Source organism: Leuresthes tenuis, unplaced genomic scaffold (genome assembly GCF_036924035.1).
Source record: "Leuresthes tenuis unplaced genomic scaffold, fLeuTen1.0.hap1 SCAF_13, whole genome shotgun sequence".
Taxonomy (NCBI): Eukaryota; Metazoa; Chordata; class Actinopteri; order Atheriniformes; family Atherinopsidae; genus Leuresthes; species Leuresthes tenuis.
This window is the reverse complement of record NW_027325367.1, coordinates 9,102,665-9,122,162: the sequence shown is the minus strand read 5'-3', so window position 1 is coordinate 9,122,162 and position 19,498 is coordinate 9,102,665. Positions and strand designations below refer to the sequence as shown.

General features: G+C 41.4%; 2 protein-coding genes across 4 annotated transcripts in view; one reads left to right on the top strand and one right to left on the bottom strand.

The window, feature by feature from the left end:
* Window positions 1–15,244, top strand: part of znf106b (zinc finger protein 106b) — a 154,286-nt gene extending 139,042 nt beyond the window's left edge. Inside the window, exon 22 of the mRNA XM_072362926.1 lies at window positions 15,234–15,244. The gene's annotated coding sequence lies outside the window, so the exon portion shown is untranslated. The remainder of the gene's footprint in view (window positions 1–15,233) is intronic.
* lpgat1 (lysophosphatidylglycerol acyltransferase 1) overlaps window positions 1–19,498 on the bottom strand; it is a 45,302-nt gene that overhangs the window by 7,564 nt on the left and 18,240 nt on the right. For all 3 annotated transcript variants that reach the window (XM_072362930.1, XM_072362931.1, XM_072362929.1), the window contains exons 4-6: window positions 18,392–18,487; window positions 15,319–15,598; window positions 7,264–7,390 (exon numbers count right to left, since the gene is read on the bottom strand). In XM_072362930.1, coding sequence (XP_072219031.1) covers window positions 7,264–7,390; window positions 15,319–15,598; window positions 18,392–18,487 — 503 coding nt within the window. The remainder of the gene's footprint in view (window positions 1–7,263; window positions 7,391–15,318; window positions 15,599–18,391; window positions 18,488–19,498) is intronic.

Genomic DNA, 19,498 nt, shown 5'->3' with positions numbered 1-19,498 from the left:
CAGCCATTCTTTCTATTAATCTGCTGAACCAATTCCAGTTATGGTTTTAAAGCGTGTTATAAATGTCATGTTTCACGACTCTAATTTTGAAAAGGGAACACTTGCCGAAGCATTAGCTATGAGATGAAGTCCATGTTAAACATGCTTGGCTCGAAGTCTTATAAATACACTATACTTTAGTATACTATAAATATTCAGCTAAACTGAGTCCAAGACCTTCTCCTGCACTCAAACTGCTAATTTCTTTGTTGTACTAGCAACAAGGAGCTTATATGTCCGACATATTACAGAAAACAAACATAATTTTAAAAAATAAAAGATTTTCAAATCAAGATTAACAATTCAAGAATTAATCAGGAGAAAAAAGGACTTTTGAGATCCGCCTTTACCCAAAATATTATATAAATCCGAATAGCAACAAAAACCACAGAAGAAGAGATCCCATATTTACTATTACTTACGTGCAACAGGTTGAAATTCAGACTGCAGACAACGTAATTTAATTTGGCTCACTGAAAGCAAACATTGTGATCTACGAGAGTGCCATCATGCATGCGAGGTGCAAAGTTATCGTGAATGTGACGACGAGCCAGACAGGCTCCAACAATGAGCCATCGTAGTTTTATTTACAGTGGAGTGAAAAAGGAAACATTGCTGTACAGTGTCGAGGCCGTGCCGAGAGAAACGGAGTATGATGGCATTTGTTTTTGCTGTGTGGAGAGTTTCAGCAGTAGTATACAATAGTGATGGTGGTGGTGGTGGCGATGTGCTGGCGGGGGGCCACGGCTGCGCGCTCATGTCCACTCTAACCCACTTGGCACTGGCCTGCGTGGTAACCTGACACCCTGGCGAACAGACAGACAGCTGAGGCAGAGCTGGAGTTTCTACTGTCAGGAAACTTCAACGTCAGGCTTTTAGCATGTGTTGAACAGCACAACATGCATCAGATGACTTACATCCTTAATTACATGTCATGCCCCAACTTCTATACTCCTACATAAAAATATATGCTAATAAAGACTGCAAATGAGAAGTTATTAGTTCTTCACATTTAATGTCTCATCTGAACCAGTTAGCTTCTCTGCAGCTCCTAATCTAGAGATACTGTTTCCACTCTAAATTGGCCAAGAAAGCTAATTAAACTGGACTCTGGCAGTAAAAGTCCACCCACTCCACGAGCCTCTTTGGAGGGAAGCCGGTCATTGTTTGGTGACTCTATAAGAAGCTAATTCTCTGGCTGCGAAACCTTGAGAAGCAAAGAGACGCTGGGAGACCTGCTCTCGGACACAGGTTACAAATTGTGAATATGAAGATTTGAGCACAGTGTGGCTCTGGGACAGTCTCCTCTCCTGCTGCCTGTATCTGTCTAGTTCATATAAGGTTGCTCATTAGGGTGATGACTACTACCTCTGAGTTATCTCCCTCAATCCTCCAATGGATAACGGTAACTTGCGCATGACAAAGCAACAATTAAAAGACGTACAAGTATATTAAAGTGTGAAGACATATTTTCTGTATTTATTCTACACAACAGCAATACTGAAGTGATTTCCCTCGGGGTTTGAAGAGATCCCCAAACAAACCACACGCTCGACACAGACTCTTAAGTCTGATGGAGTCCGATCATTAATTGCTCCATTTAGTCCTAAACCTGCTTCCTCTCTGTCAAGACTTTCTGTGTTCCAGGAAATGGTTTGGAGCACAATAAAACCACATTAAACAACACAAACTAAAAGATGCAAAAAGCATTTATCAGAGGAACAGCTGTATAGAAAAATACCCCCCTCCCCTTGCCATGCATGATGCTATAAAGATGTTGCATCATTCTTTGGAGCTGCACTGCGTCTTTAAGCTCCAGTAAAGACTATCAGATTTGTTGAAAATGACAAGAATTTGACTCCCTCACACAGTTCTATGCAGCACTAATGATTCACTGTGACTGAAACCTTATAGACCCCAGAGGGCCTATACTTCTTGGTTAGATTAGAAGAATTTTTATTTGATCTATAATCTGCATGATAAAGTGATCTGAAATCTAACATGGACCAATCACAGTTTTTTTGTTCCGACTTAGCTTTGTGCCTAAGTGTTAGAGCAAACTTTCACCTTGTCATTGTGACCATAAACCTCCGTTAACTGTGCAAAAGATCAGCTTGAAAGGGACAATAAGTCACAGGTGGATGTGGCCAAAGCTAACTGGATAACCACAGACATGTCAGTACACCCTGCTATTTATGAGAGTTTGTGTTTGAGGTCATTTTAGCTGGAAACAAATAGTACGCCTCATCAAACGACCAACTGCAGAAACATTTACACAAGCGATGCACTTAAAATGTTTCTGTTCAGAGCTACTGAGCTGCAATTCAGAGATAAATGCGGTTTGATTTCTTTTTAATGCACTACATTTACCAGATTATGTGTCATACAAAACATACGAGGGGTAAAAACAATGTTGCTCAAAAACATTAAGTCTTTTCAGAATGAGAATTGGCTCTAGAAACTTAGTTTCCCCATAAAAATGTAAAAAAATCAGCATAACTGTGCACTAATCCACCTGTCTGAGTCCCAAACCTAAATTAATCTAATCTATCGATAGTTATTACCAATTACACATCAGTGCTCCTCACAATCTGCCCTTAACTGAATGAAACTCTGGAATAATTTCTATTCAAGGTAACAACAGGTCAGGAGCTGCACTGACACCCAAAAGTGGATATATGAATGCAACTTGTAGAAGCCCAGAATCTCTATGCTGACGCCAACGAAGATGCTGCATCTAAAATGGATGGGCCTTGGCAGATTATCAGCTGCAGACCCAATCCACTGAATAATGTTACAATCAGGTCCAAACTGATTAAGTGTGCTGTATAAGAGCATCCTTACACAGTGGTGGGAATATTTCAATCTGTCCTCGCAGCGAATAACCTAAAATGAACATCTTCACAGCTCTTGTGCAGCGGTGTTGATGAGCAGTGCCCAAAGTCGTATTTTCTTTCACATATAATTCTTCACAGAGCGCTTTCCAAACAAGAATATTTAGATCAAAAGCAGGGTAAGTGGCTCATTGCTGACAAAAAAACATCAAACATGTTTCAGCTGCTTAAAATGTAAATACTTTAAAAAGCAAAATCTTATTCATATTTTTTTACTTATTTTATCGTTACATTTAGGTTTGTATTTCTTGTGTGAACTGCATTATGTGGATCCGCCGGAGTTACTTTAAATGAATCGAAAGTACTTTATTGAAGTATCTGAATATTTTCTACAGCTCTGCTGATGATCCTTGTATTCTGGAGGAGTCTAAAGGGGTGGAGGAGACTCCTATAATGTGTTTCTATGGCAACAAGTTCTAAAGTTTAAAAAAAGAAGAAAAGAAAAAAACAATTCTTCCACTCATTTATTATCCCATGACACCATCTGCAATCACTTTCACACTCATCACTGGCGTGGGTAAGACATGGAAACACGAGTGGGGAGAGCGGATGCCAATTTACACCCCGTTACGTACAGATGTGTTCACAAAGTGTTCAGACAAAACATCTCGCTCGCTTGACTGAAAAAAAAAGAAAAAAAAAAAAAAAGCAGCAGTTAGCTGCAAGCTCAACAACTCGCACGCCTGAGGGAAAGCCAGGTGTGCAGCTTAGGAGCTACCATGTGATGACAAGGCAGACTCAGACTCCATAAATCACGTCGCCTTTCAGATATTTTCAAATGGCAGATTTCAGAAAAGCACACAGCAGCAGAAACAAAAAAAAAAAAAAGAGGAGAAGGTGCATTTAAAGGAGAAAGGATTTCAACGTATTTAACACCCACTTCTGCCCTGGTTCGGCCTCTGTACTCCCACCTAGCTCTCCCATCTGCCATTCACGCAGGGCTTATGATGCTGCAATCTGGGATGCTGAGATTATACCAGGAGAGGGAGGGTGGAGCTGATGGGTGAGGACTGGAGAAGGGAGGAAGGAGGATTTGAACAAGTGGAGAGGACATGGATTCATCCAGAATATTGCTCAGTACTCAGCTGCCTATTGTGAAGCTGAGGCTCAAGAACAGTCCCAATCAAACCAATAAAATGATAACACAGCGGACTGCTGTCGAGGCTTACGCAGAACAATCTGAAGACGCTGTATGTAGGGCCCAGTCGCATTAAAATGACCCGTCTTCTGCTGCACCCAAAACAATGCACGACATCTTTTTTTTTTTTTAGTCTTCTTCTGCATGTTGGAGAAGAGTAGAACATGCAAATATATGAGAAAATATACGAGAACACACCACACTAAACGGGTAACTCTGCCAACGCCTGCTTCTGCTTACAGATACAACGAATGCTGAATCACTGTTAAAGTCCAACAGCTGACTCTCCACTCAGCGTGACGGCCTCACTCTGTGACGCAAGGATATCCTCATTTTAGACATTTTTCTGGTGAAGACAGCTGCAAGAAAGTATGACAGCATGACAACAATCTCAGTAGTTCTGGGGGAGTAAACTCGTCTCATCTTTAAGCGTTTCAGCTCAAAACCCCCGACCTTCCCTGTCGGAGGGTTAAACGGTTTAAAAAATTCTGTATTTAGGATTTAGAATCAATGATACTGCATCCCAATATAAGATGACCCCACCCTAACTAATGTGACATTAAAAGCTAGAGCGCATTATCCTCCATTTAGTCAATTATGCCCCCTTCATCCAGCAAATGCATCTTCCCCGGATGACGGCATATGACAGCAGAACAGCTCCTTATTTAAATTCCCAGAGAATGTTGAAATGAAGAAGAGGTAGATTAATTTTGAGGTGAGTCAAGCTGAAGAGTCATACTGCAGGTATTATGGAGCGATGCGCATACCCTTTGAACTCGAGTTAGTGGAGTTGCATTCGGCAGTTCGATTTTGTGAGGAGCCACGTTGAGAGAGAGCAGAAAATGGCCAAGGACACCTACCTCTGCAGAGACCTTTTTAGAACCGGGTTGTTTCACAAACTTTAAAACAGAGACAACTAAGATTAAAAGATAAGAGGAAGCGACTTTCTCCGTCCCAGAACTGCCTGCTCAGTTTGTAACAGTTTATTCCACAGCTGTGACGTGACAAACAGATCTTTGCCTTTGTGGTTTCACACTGAACCCTCTTCTCTTTGGTGAACACAAGCTGGCGTACATTAGCGCCGTCACTACTGTTGAGCCGACAGCTGTCAATCTGCACCTTCAGCAGACTCTACAACTGAGAATACAGCGGTTTTTCCTATTTTTGTATACTTTGGCGATTTTCTAATCAAAATTTGCCTGTATGGTAAAAAGCCTTTAAAATGTAAAATTAGGATAGATTCATGTATTACAATTTATAATAATAAATTCCGGAAAGAGGAACTCTGGAGGATTACAGACAGAAACGACTCATACTGCTCGTGCTCTGCTTAGAATGTAAACAGTATACAGCACCGTAACCCTTTAAAATGAGATAATCCTTTATTAAAAACTTTATTATCTACAGGAATGCTGATCAACAAAAGCTGCGCTCACAGTAGAAACTGTCCTTAACTGACAGAGCAGAAACACGGCTGTAGGGTGGCACACTTCCCTAGCTGCCATCACCACGGTGCATCATATCGCCCCGTCCCCCACACTGTTCCCTTGATCACCAGGGACATTAATCCTCTTGTTGACTCTGCACCTGTACCAGCATGGGTCTAACTCCTTAATGATCAGCACTGTCTACGCGGCTGGGACTGAGTGTGTAATCGGGACAGCTGTGGTCGGATGGCTCCCCGTCCGCCCCAAAGCTGCAGAGCTGCTGACTGAGCGAGCCGGGGAGGCTAATTGTATCGATGGCTGATTAGAGTTTGCTGGAGGTGGGGTGGAACTAAAGCTTCCACAGCTCGTCTAATTACAGGCATAATGAGTCCTCAGTTATAGCCCAAGTGGACGGAGAAGCCTCTGGAGATGAGCTGGCGAGACAGGGGTCATAAATCACCTTTTCTGTTGTCCTTCCTACCCTGCACACAGGGGGGCAAACACACATGCCGAGGGAGGTCAGGATGACTTCTACCTGACGACAACTACTTGATCTGCTTTGATCTACCCTGCCAGGACAATGCATAGAGGATGACATTTATAATTAACCATGTCTTCAGAAAATCTAACAACATCCCACCGGCGGTGTCGTCTCAATCGGATAGACGGACACCAGAGGAGAATCCACCGGGCAAAGAGGATGGGACAACTGCATCAGCTTTGCATAAGAGCAATGATATTGACCTCTCAATACAGGGTTGTGACAGAGTAGATTACCTTCTATCATATCCAGCATATTTATATTCCATAAAACAACATGCCTTTTGAAACTCAGCAATGATATAAATGGATATCAGCATCTAAAACCACTTTGCATTCATTGATTTGCACACAGACAAAAATCTATCGCATTCAAAGAGTCCTACACAAGCAGCACCTCCAGACAGTTCCAGTATATGAAAACGATAAAACTAAAATACAGCAGGTCTCATGGTTAAGTCTTGATCAATTTCTGAAATAACTTGCAAAAAATATGACATATGATAAATAAAATGATATCTTCAGATCACTCGTTTATCTAACGGCCCAAATGTTTTAACAGTTTTGTTTATCATCATTATGAGAAAAATTCATTCTGAGCCATTAAACACTAGTGCGCTTTTTATTGAATTACTAGAACAGTTTCTAATATCATACAAACAAAAAAAAAACATGTTTATTTCTGCAGCATACCGTAACAAGGACAAAAAGGACTTTTCCCTTAATGCTAAAAAGTAACTACTTTAGCACATGATTTGGTTTATTTCCAACCTACTACAAAGAATTCACCCAAAAATCTTATGCACAGATGTTCTACTGACAAACTACTAAAAGCTCTGCAGAGTTTTGAGTCATTAGGTGGACTAAAAAGCTTTGGCTCGATGCAGTTAAACATCAGTGAGTCACCACCCGAGTGGCTTTTAAATCTATGAACATTTTTGTCTGGTTTGGTGAGACAAAGAAAATATAAAATGAGCAATATTGTTGCCGCTGTCTTTCCATCTTAAAATCATACGAGGATGAGAAGTTTAATATTTGTATTTGCACAAGCCCTCTGACATTGTTGAACTAACCTTGTGTTGTAATCCGGTGCATTTTCATGTCAGTTTTTTTTGCATGTTTGCTGCCTAGAACATTTGCATGGTGGAGTACGACGGGTCTCAGTTTTACAGCAGTCAGAACAAATGTGTGAAGAAGAAGATAATGCCCAACATCTGATTCTTACCTGTAATGTACATGTGTGACTGTTGGAGGCCTGTAGCCAAAAATCCAAGTCTGGATGTCCATTGGTTTAGCTTCGGGGTAAGCTATGGTCACATCTATAACCCACTGCAGTCCTTTACGTTTGTTAGCTGTCGTGAAAGAAAACAGAGACACAGAATACAATTTGTGAAGTCACGATGACAAATGGATAAAACGTACTTAAACTTTACAGTGTATTTTAGGTCTGACATTTAAGTATCCATGCAAAAAAAAAAAAAAAGATCAGAGGTCAGCGTCAGACTCATAGCCGACAGATTCAGAGTCACTTCAGCAGGTCAGATCTCTGTGGTTCTTCAGCTTTAGGAGATTAACCATTACATATATCCGGTGGCTTTTTGATAAACAGTGAAAAAACAAAAACATATTTTAACCCCAAAAGCTAATCTTATCTTACCAACAAAAGCTCAAAAACAGCCAAGTTCGTACTGTCGTTTAAGAGCTAGTGCACAATACGTGCTGCATATCACATTTAGCTTGAAGCTCATTTTCATCTGCTGTCCCCGAGCAAAGGCAAACATCTGTAAACAAAAGTTTCAAAATCTGAAAACCATCAAAGAAGCACCAACAGTGAAAGTGCATTTCCAAAGTGTATGATGAAAAAAAAAAAACGCAACCCCGATCATCAGCAACACAACAACAAATCTAATGTGCAACTGAGCAATCGTCAACCCAGGTAAGAAAGCCAAAAGAGACCGCAAACCTGACGATTCAGTCGAACCGCTTCTTTAAACGGATTTAAACTCAAAAGGCTTGCTTTTCTCTCTCGATACTTGGTGGTAAAGAATACCACGTCCCAGCTGCCTTCAGTAAAAGAGTGTGCTTCAAATATTTAAAACTGAAATTTAACACAACAGTTAAATCTCCTCTCATCAGCCTCGAGTCGGTATTACACATCTTGGCACACTGTTGGGCGTTGTGGTGCTACTTTGTAAATGACTTTGCATAATAAGCCACCATTTGTCAAAACTGGTATGTTTTGTCCAATACTTGTGATGCTTTCTTATACAAACTGGAAAGTGCACTGATGACGCATCAGTCAAAGGCCAGGTTGTAAGAGTAGCATGCATCACTGCTTGTATAAACAGTTTTAATATTTGTTTATTCTAGCCGGTTTAAGTTTGAACTATTTAAATTTTTTATTCAAAAGGAAAGAGGAGAAAAAAGCAGCAAGAAGTGAAGGTGACAGGAGAGGGAATGCCAGACATGTGACAGAATCCAGGAGTCAGCTGCAGGGTACATGTGTGAATAATCATCTACATTAAGCAGGGTCAGCTCTGTACGCACCTGCAGATAAACACATTAAGTCTAACAACTAGATGCACAATAAGGACAGCGTGTTTCGTCCTTATTCAACATCTCACATCTGATGCAGTCAGAGGACCGAATTTGACTTTTAGAATATGAAGTGTGCCGTATTCTTAAGGACACATAAGGACACATAGACTAAGTGTTAGTGTGAGTCGCTGGTGGGGAAGGCAAATTTCCAGAGACAAGAGGTCAGCCGTCAGATTATAAGCCGGTCTGAACCAGTCCTAGAGCGGTCTCTTTTCCAGAATGGCAGAGATGACACTGACAATTCCCCTCAAAAGGCAACATGAAGGCTGAATTTCTTAATAGGTTTATTAACTGAAAAGACAAAGGAAAACTAACCAGAAGATGTCGCCAGTTAGAGCAAAGCTTCCAGTTTTCTTCCTCATAATGTATTACATTAAGTCACAAACTCTGCCTTAGTGTATACTCGTATCACAGTGTTGAAGTGTTGAAGTGGCTGTAAGTAAATGAGCTGCGGTTTGGATGCACAAGCAGCTGCTTGTTATGTAACATTTCCTAACAACAGGGAAAGCGTTCACGCTTCGGTAACTTTTGTACAGGTGAAAAGACTTTCATCTGCAATGAAGAACGTCCATATGTGCTGCTCATTTCAGATGGGAATATCACATTCAAGGGAAAATGACGGAGTTCCAGATGGCACATCGGAGGCAGGGCCATGCGTAGCTGCTGCAGTTTCACCATCCACAGAACCAGCGGGTCTGCCGAGCCCCAGACCTGAAAAATGATTTTAAAAAAAAAAGGAAATCCTTCTTTTCCAATATGTGCAAACATTCATATTAATCAGGACCTCTCCTTGGTATTGTAAAACAAAGCATCAGTTTGTGTTGGATAAAATGATGTGACTGAAATCAGCTGATTGCTGCTCATCATGTTTTTTTTTTTCTTCCTAAAACTACCAATGATCAAACATAAAGTCCTCTGTGATATTTGTTATATCCTAAAGTAAAGTGGGAGAGCAAAGCCTTTACCCTGCTCCACATATTGTACCTTGACTCTCGATCCACATATCGCATGAATATGTTGCAATATGGCACGGTGAATATGTTGTTGAGGTCAGAATGAACCCTATCTAGATAATGACGAAGACGCAGAAGAGTCCTCAGACAGCAGGCGCCAAATAGAGATTGGGTTTGAGCCACTTACACACTGAATGATGTAGAAAGGTATAAAGAGTTGTCCCAAAACGGAGGTCATTGGGAATTTCCGTGAATGCTGAAATGTACATGTCTCTGTTCGGTCTGTTCAATAAATTCCCCATAAGAGGCTGACACGACGAGTCCGACCACTCTTTACTCCACAACAGTAATAGCACTGATTTAGAGCCAGATCAAATACAAATAAACACTTAATGGTTGGTGGCTCTCGCTTTCATGATGTCAAGACTCGGCTGTGTTTTTTAAGGGGTTTAAAAATGAGTAACACAGGCAACTCTGTTATTAGTGTACATTCTGTATATTCATACATCTAGTTTCTGCCTCACTTTCCTCCACATAAATTCACTTAGGTTGCCAACTTGCAAGCTGCTCTTTAACATTTGACGGTGGACATTGACTATATGTTAAGAGTTTCGCTTCAAGCTGGATACTCCGATGTAAAAACAGCAACCACTAGCATCCTCTGTCAGCACAAGCGACTAAAACGAGCCAAGTGTGAGGCAGTGCAGCTTATTTCGCTGCCTGGCTAATGTTATAGCCGAGTCTGCTGCTACTGTGCAGCAAGCACTTCCAGTCCAAAGCACACTGACTTCTGTAAATATGCCACGTGCTATATGACAAAACCTTATTAGATTACACTTTGTCAGGGTAGTAAAACAAGAAATATTGCAAATAAGTAACAATTTCAACCCTTTCATAGATCTAAAATAGAGAAAAAACCCACACAGGGTTGAGGAGAGTGATGGGGAGATACCAATGCAGCGGAGAACAGACAGTTATGGGTCAACTGTAAGTGCTTCTCTGATTTAAGCACATCTTGTTCATGCTAATTAGTACAAATCAATGAACATACCTTGTCACTTAGAGTTCTTCTCAAAACAAATGTCGTCAGAAAGAAGAAAACACAACTGCATCATTTTGATTACTTGACAGTCACTGAATAGTTTGAAGAGTTTGAGCATGGTGCAGAACAAAGTATGGTGAATGGACAATTAAAAAAAAGTCTAACTGACCACTTTAAGAGTTTCACAGTAACAGCCACAAATACGTATTCATGCACAGTGATTTATTCAGCTCTGAGGGCGCTTTATCGGTCATACACACACCGATGATGCACTGGAGGTAATTGTTGGGTTCAGTATCACGCCAAAGGACACTTCCAAATGTGGACAGGAGAAGTCAGAGATCAAGTTAACAGGAGACAAAGATCAGACCTCAGCAACGTGTTATTTTAGTGAATAATTACGTCCGTAGCAGAGAGAAAACCATCAATAACACAACCATTCGTACACAAGAAACAACTCAATCTATTTCAGTCGTATATCAAAACACACAGCGGTGTGCAGTGGTTCCCCGACTGCCCTCATCAAGTTTTCTGGGTGTTGCTTTGGCCAGCGGAGAAGCGCCACGAACAGAGCATGAAAGTGAGGCTATAACAAAGTACGGATCAGCTGAAACTGCTGTCTGCTCTGCTTGGCTACAACCACACACACACAGGCCAGATGCACTAAACTGTGTGTACACACAAATGTATTCTTATTGCCAGATTTATACAATTATTTATTTTTAAATATATCCCAGTCAATGTGGAACTATACACAAGCGAACAAACCTGACTTTGTGGCCATGAATGGAAGGAGACACTCCCCTGATTAGCAGTCAGTACATAAAAATATTGTTTGAAGCTCAACTAAGCAGGCGTGATAATTACAAAAACTGTAAAGAAGAGGAGGAATTTTGCTGACTGTGTAACTGAATCACCTACTGGTGAAGTAGAGAAAAGGAAGCTGAACTGTATTCAGCCTCGCATGGAGATGATCAGGAGGTCGAAACAGATGGATGGCAGTATGTTTGCCGCTTTTGTAAACATTTTTTAAGCTACTGCAGCACATGAGCTCATCTTGCGTCTGAAATAAAACACTTAATCTAAATATTTGTTCTCTTTTTAAAAGTCTCATTAGCAAGGTTTTCCACAGCCAACACACGTGACCATGACGCGCAGCTGCAGCTGTTCATATCTCTACAATCACAGAAAAAAATCCCAGATGTGCTCTCGCTGCTAAAGAGGAGGCCAAGTTTAGACATGATGGTTCGCAGACAGTCACACAAAAAATATCTGCCTGTCTTTACTAACTAAGTAATAAAATCTGCAGTTAAGGGTTGACACTGGTGTCGAAGCTGAGGAGTGACTATTCACTACAGGCTGGTTTGACTGTCTGCAGCAGCTGTTTCCAGCACAACAGTTTATCGGACATGACCTCCCTGATCGACCTGAAACGGGTGTGAAAAATGCTTGATTTACCGCTGTGGAAAAGCAGGTCAATTTATGGTTTTGTCTTTAACTTCCAACTTGAAGCAAAGTTATAGTGACTTCAAAAGTCTTTTCGAGATCATTGCAACAGTTTACTTATAACTTCTCAGAGCTCAGCCATCCATGCTGATGAGAAGATTTTATGAGCCAACTTTCAGTTTGCTGTTGCTGTAGTGTTATGTGGTTATTTATCCATTACCGCTACCAGAGGTTATGGTATGGTTTTTCATCCACTTCACTGATCAAACTATAGCTTGTCAGATATTATCTTTCATCTGTATCATAGTGAAATTGTGTGTGCGTTTCCTGTCGTAGTCATTGTACTGCAGTTCCAACACTGACTTCATCTTGATCTTTCTGTGGGGATATCTATTTATTTCCTTCCAGGGTTGAGAGAGGACGTAGTTTGTTTATGCTCTCACGGTTCTACTCTGCTTGGTAATTACCATCACTGAATACTGTCTAATCCAGTTTCACAGTCTGACTATTGCTTCTAATTAGGACCTCAAAGGCCAACTTGTCTTCAACCTTCATAAGAAATGTGTTTGGCTGTAGTAAAGCCTGACCTTTAAGAATGCACAACTTTGTTTGCCTAACATGTTATTTTCAGGTGTTTCGCCTTCCTAAATATAGGGGGCAGAATGACGCAGGTGAGACACAAGCTGGCTAATTTCTTTCTTTTTTCCCCCACAATCCCTTACATACAGGAATCTTTGGCATTGATGGGAGTGGCAAACACCACAGTTATCCCCGGGTGAGTAATTTGAAACAGATCTCGGTCCAAGTGTTCTCAAAGGCCAGAGAAAAAAAGGCCGGTGCCAAGGTATCGCTGGCGACATTTAAGTTGTGACAAACAATACTGTAATAACAGCAGCCATGATCATTTGAAATGACATTGAACAGGGCTTGTCATCTGTAAACAGGCAGAGGAAGGAACGACACTGCAGATATTTGGCTCTCGATCAGGCCACTCTGCAGGCCAGTTAAAACGCTTGTCCACATCTGTCTCCTCCTACCAGCTGAAGTGTGGATAATAACCTGCTTACCTATGGGTCGCACGCTGCTCTTTTACCACCCTAAATGAGTCACAGGTTTAAACTTTGCTTAACTGCCAACTGTAAATATAGTTTTATAACAACACATAAACCTTATCAGCCTTCAAGGTACATGGAGCCTCTGCAGCCTGAGATACAGCGGCCACCAGTGACCTCTGTGCTTTATATCCGCACAGAGTAGTCCATTTAGCTTGGATGACATTGCATGGAAGAAACACAACGGCACACATATTTACATCAAATCCTATTTTCTCCACGTGGCCCATTTGTTTCTGAGTGAGTCAGCAAGCTCTGGGCACCTCTGCACAGCATAAGGGAGGGTAAGAGGGAGACGGAGCAATGCCTTTGATCAGGGACACACAAAAACACAGCGCAGGACATTGAGGGACATTGCGCTCTGCTGGGTATGTGAGCTTTCTTGCCCTACGTTTTAACGCCATTAGCTACATTCAAGTGAAAGGACGAGCCCTGATGCAGCAGCCGACTTCCCCCCCCCTCCTGAACTGCTGTAACAGAGGAGTGGACATAAAGCAATAAAGCACTGGGACACTGTATGGAAGCGTAGCGCCATAAAATCAGGGAAGAACATTATGTGCGATTAGACGTGAATTAGCTTGACATGTCGAAATTATTCTAAAAATAGCTTTTACCCTGCGGTTGTAAATCTCTGCTTTCATTAGTGTTTGTTGATGAAGGTTATGAAATTTATTTTGAATGACAAAAAAAAACAAAAAAAAACAAAACAGACAAATGCTGTGAATCTGCTGATCTTCATGTAAATTTTCCATAGACGCCTCTATAGCTCTTTCTCTTTTGGTCTGACTGTCTGTTCTGCAGAGAGCGAGACAACATCTTGCTTTTAGTGCTGAAGCTGTAGGATGCAGAGCTGTGTTAGCAAACCAGAGGAGGGCTGAAGTTCACAATAATGCTCGCCCAACGTCTCTTCAGTTTACTATTAACACAGCACACCCTTAAAATGGATTTTGAACAGAAGCCAGGAGAGTCCGCTGGGTAAACCGAGAGTGCAGTGTGCACAGCCATGGGGGACTCTTTGAATCAGTATGTTTATGGCCGTTTTAACACTGCAATTTCTGCCGAGGAGCTCTCGAGTAGCAGATTCACCAAGTTTTTTATTTGGATCATTTTGCCAAGTACAAACCTAAACATTGATTTCAGCATGAGTTCACAATCAAGATCTCAGGAGGTTATTAGCATTTCTGTCGAAGCAAGACACTGACATCCAAGCAGGAAGATTTTTGTTTAATGAACTCCTAAAAAAGATTCACATTAATGTTCTTCGTCATTCAACATATTTTGGGAGAATATATACTGAACCTTTAAAGATATTTTAAGGTTTGATAGGACAGCATCTGGGACTTAATGATAAATGTAGCAGTAGTAAAAAAGAAACCTGTAAATCTGCAAAAACACACGTTCCGTTACTGAAAAGGGAGAGAATGTGATGACACATCTGGATCTAGATATATCCAGGAGAGTTAGAAATTAAAATCACCTTTAATTCTGTATTTTATTTTTCTCTTTGAAAATGGAAAAAAGGCTTTAAATCAGTTAAAAAATAAATAAATAAATAAAACAAAAAAACAACTCCCTTTCCAAGCTTGTTAAGTCTAATGTTATCTTCCTGCTCTCTGGCTGTATTTAGGGCTGGTCTCTTGGTGCAAAGAATTACTCTCTTTCAAATCACCACTGGGGTTTTCAGGAACACTGATGCAATTTCTGGCACCTCTGCGCATGTCACCCCCTTCTACTCCTGGCATCTTTACCACAAGTCGCCTCTCATTTAAAGCAGGGCTCCCAGAGGAGGGGATGATTTAACGCTGCTGCATGTTTGAAGCGAGCTTTATCCCTGGCCCTGTGGCTGACATGAAACCAACATTTGATCAAGAACTAGAGTGAGCTGTGTGCAGGGAAGAGTTCACAAAAACTGTGAAGGAGGAAAGAAATCTTTGCCAGACTTTTCCGGAAATAGCATTCTACTTTTTGAGACCCAGAAACCTCAGTAACGAAAAAAAAAAAAAAGGTTACTTCAGCATCTTCAAAAAACACCTCCAAATATCAGCATGCAAGGACAAATAAACTGCTTACAAAACCATCTGTCTTCAGATTCAAGCCTTAGTTTTTTAGCATGTGTGTGCTTTAGGTACCTGTCTGGTTCGGGGTCCCAGCGTCGCTGCCCACACTGCCGTTCTCCTGCTGGGCTGACAAGGTTTTCAGGATGACGTGGGTGGCCCCAAGACGAGGCAACGTGACATGGGTCAGGTGGGGGAGAGAGTGTTTCTTGGCAAACAACTGGCTGGTTTCTCGCCTTTTCCTAAGGAAGCCACCCTCGGGGAACAGCACTATCCACTTCCTGTCACGGCTGTGGTAGTATTTGTCTAGGTGATCTTTCAGGTAAACCAGCTGCTTGTCTCTGTGAGCTTTACCCTGAGGGACAATGGAATATATCATGTATAACATCTGACATCATACAAAAAACAGTCTTATTGTGATCATTCAAGGCTGCTTTTTCAGCCTTGAGACTTGTTCATCTATGCTGCAACACCAAAAGGTACAGCAATAAGCAGCTTCATGAGCTACGGAATTAACGAAAAGCGTACTTCACAGTGGTGCTTTCAGAGAAATTGTGAAAAAAGGCAAACCACTCTGCTTATTTTAATCTGCGGGACCTTTTTCTCTTCAAATGTATAGAATAACGATGTTTGAGGATCTGATTGGACTAATTTCATCTGCTGGTTCGTCCACAGTCGGATGTTAGGTCGTCTGTCTTATGTGAACAAACGGTTCAGCTTCATTTCAGCGCCCACATGCTTTAGTCAGTTGAATATTCACTCGGCTGACATTTTATTAGGCCCACCAGGCTAAAACAAACAGGATAGTTCTGCAGTAAATCCTATCAGTCCCACTTTGACGTGGTGTTGTGGAATCAGCTAAATGATGACAGAATCATTGGTTCGTCGTTGGTACTTTCACACAACGAAGGTCCATCAGTCCCAGCTTTAAAAGCATGTGTGAAAACACATCTCATCGTTTCCCACATCATGTTCATACTTAAGAGAGCTGCCAAGATAAATCAATGATGACCTATTAACTTATTCATTTGCAAAATAGTAACACCTTCTTGGACTGTAGAGCTGCATGCAGAGCATCTATTCACACTCTTATGTTGCCAACTCAGTCATTTTAATCGCAACATCTAATACATTTAATACATACAAAGGACCCTTTTAGCAATGTTTCTCTAGAAAGCCCCCACTGAAAGGCACAGAGGAGGAAGTCCATGCACTACTGTATTACCATAATGATGAGTATAAAAGCAGCTCCATGTAAAGGAGAAGCAAAACGAAGCTTCAACGGACTTTTCTACAGTCTCCTAATTGAGTGACAGAATTAACAAGGAATAACAAGAACTAGAACGTGTGTGGGTAAGGAAACATGAGTCATTAAGTTAGTTCTTATGCAATGATATACAATGTAAATAGAACTGCAAATACAGACATCTAATCTGTATTCTGTAGGAAACACCAATAAGTTGACTGAAACAGAGTGTGTTAAGAGATGCTGGTAACTGTGATACAACGTGCCATCTTTAACTGTGTTCAGGATAAAAACCTGCAGACTTTGCAGGTTTGCACATCCTCATGAACAGGAAGCAGAGTTTTGATGTGCTCTTTCACCCAACGACAAAAATAAATAAAGAGGTATAAATGTGCCACAGCCATGAAAGCACAACAGTGTTGGAGTCAGCATGGGTGGACAGCAGATGCTTTGGGTGACCGGGGCAGCTACTGGCTGCGTGTATGTGTGAAGTATTCTGAGGAGGGATGTCAAGAATGCACACACAAGAATGCCAGGGGATGACCAGAACCTGCTCAGACTGCCAGCAGGCTCAGGGCGCTTCGCCCTGCACTGTCCCTGATGTGAAATTCTACAGCAAAGCGTTGCCATGACCGAAGAAAAAAAATTTAATTCTCTCTCGCTGTGCTGTTTCTGCTGCTAAAAAAAAAACAACAGACACGAGAGGAAAGGCTTTTTCATTCATTTTTCAACATGAGACACGTAAAGGCCCTTTCCATGCTCACAGGTCTCCTCGGGTCTTAAAGTGAGATTAAATTAAATGCATTTGTAAGTCTTTGTCCATACAGTCCGGGCGCCAGAAAGTCCTGTTTACACAGAGCAAATATGAGCAACAGTGTAAACATCTCAGGACAAAACATAGGTGAACAAAGTTGTGTGCACGGACAACACCTCACCAGGTTAGACAGTCAGGGTGCATGTTATCCTTGCGTCTCTCCATTTTGGTTGTTTGTTTCGCACTTCAGAACGTGTGAGTGGTCTTGAGTGTGTACAGTGTGTCCTCCTTCCCAGTCGCCATGGCGGCGAGAGTGTCATGTGACTCAGGTCCTTTACATTAAGTAAAGCCTATAAGCCGTTAACACTGTCTGAAATCTTTATTATGCTTGCAGTGTGTACTTTAACAGTATGGACTGTATACTGAGTCTATGATGTAGGTTGCTTCTGACGACAGAGGATCTTCAGCTCAATAAGATCCAACAAAATGTTGTTTCAATCATGTTGTCGCTTTTTCTTGATTTTGAAGGAAAACAATAAAATGTTTATTTTTGGTCATACTGTCGAGAACCATTTTCAAGTTAGTTGGTCATTAGTTGTCTTAGCTTGGATCTACAAAGCTTCCTGAAAGTCTAATGAATGTGACTTTAACAAATTAACCACTGATACTTGTGTGATACCAGCAGTAGGCTCCATGCGCTCCAGAGAGTCTCTCTTTCGGCTGCCCCCACAACGAAAGGTCTTGGTCTGAGCCAGCAGTGTCAGACAGCGCTCCCACACCAGTTACCTTTCTCATGACACCGAGGCTTCAGGAACACAGCGAATGTATCTGCTGATGGATTCAACCTCAAACTTTGGAGAGCACAGCAAAAACTGCCCTCTAGCTGTTGAGGTTGGATGAGATGTATTATGGTCTAAAGGTCTGTGGTTTTAACCCTCAGATTCTCAGAAAAACAAGGTGTTGACAAGCGAAGGAAAGTCTTTTATCCTCCAGTGACATGTTCTGCTGGTGAGGCTAATGTGCAAACCACAAAAAAGGGGCTGGTCAGCTTAAGGATGTAACAGAGCGTGTTGATATTGATGGCTAAATACAAAGTGTGGGGACCAGAATTACATGACACAATGTAAAAAGTGAAACATGTCTCTTACCTGTCTGATGAAAAAATCCCCATGAATGAGGGACACTAGGCCAAAGTTGGTGTACTTGAACACATGGTCCATCAGCCACATCATTTTTCGTACCACCTTAAAAAAAAAAAAAGAAAAAAAAGAACACAGTAAATATCTGTAACCAACACTTTGGACTTTTGCTAAGTCCGTTTCTGCCTCTGAGAAGTAGCACAAACTGAAACCTCCCCTTCGAGCATTTCCATCCTCATGTCCTGCACTGATGCAGCTTTGCCTCACTGTCCTCTCACTGCTAAGAGGATAAAGTGGGCCAGAGATGCAGTTGTTGAGGCGGATCATGTCATGTTTGTGCAGCTTGGCAGCTTCAGTGCCATGCCAGCTGAAACCAAAGCAAAGAAAACACCACAACACCACAGCTGACCCCCCCTCGGCATGTACATGACATATTTTTAATTTGAAAATGAATTGAATAAAATTACCCTACTGAAACAAAAAACTGTGTGTGCTCTCTGATAATTGGACACGTTCTGCCTTCATGTCTATTTGCAGTGTTTAAAGAATGCAAAGCGACTGTGTCATCCTTTGGACTATTCTGTCGCCTGCTGTACAAACTCACATCTTGTAATTCGACTGCAGCAAACCACACCGCTGTCTGTGCTGCCATACATCCCTACTGCCTCTTTAAAAAGGCATCATCACAGTTTCAGGGCAAAACTGAAGCCATGTTTTCACATAACTGTCAAGTGAATTTGACGCAAAGTATTGAAATGTCGCTTCATGAGACACATTTCAATCAACTGGGGCAAACAAACTAGGTTGCAGTTCCTTATAAAAAGATAAGAACAGTGTCGGTATTTCACGTGGCTGCAATTAAGAAGCAGAGGGCGTTGTGGTGGTTAAACATAAACCAAACCTTGAAAAAGAAGATAAAAACTAAAGCTATCTTCTTGTTGCCGTTCATTTCTTTTTACAGTGGAAGCTGAAACAGCTGATCATTCATGCAACCTTACATTTTTGTTGTGTGCATTTTCATTCTATTTGTGTTTATTGTTCTCTGATGTGAATTTTTCAGTGTTTGTTCAACATTTTCAGCTTAAGTAAACCGCTTAAAGCTTTCCCTGAACTCAA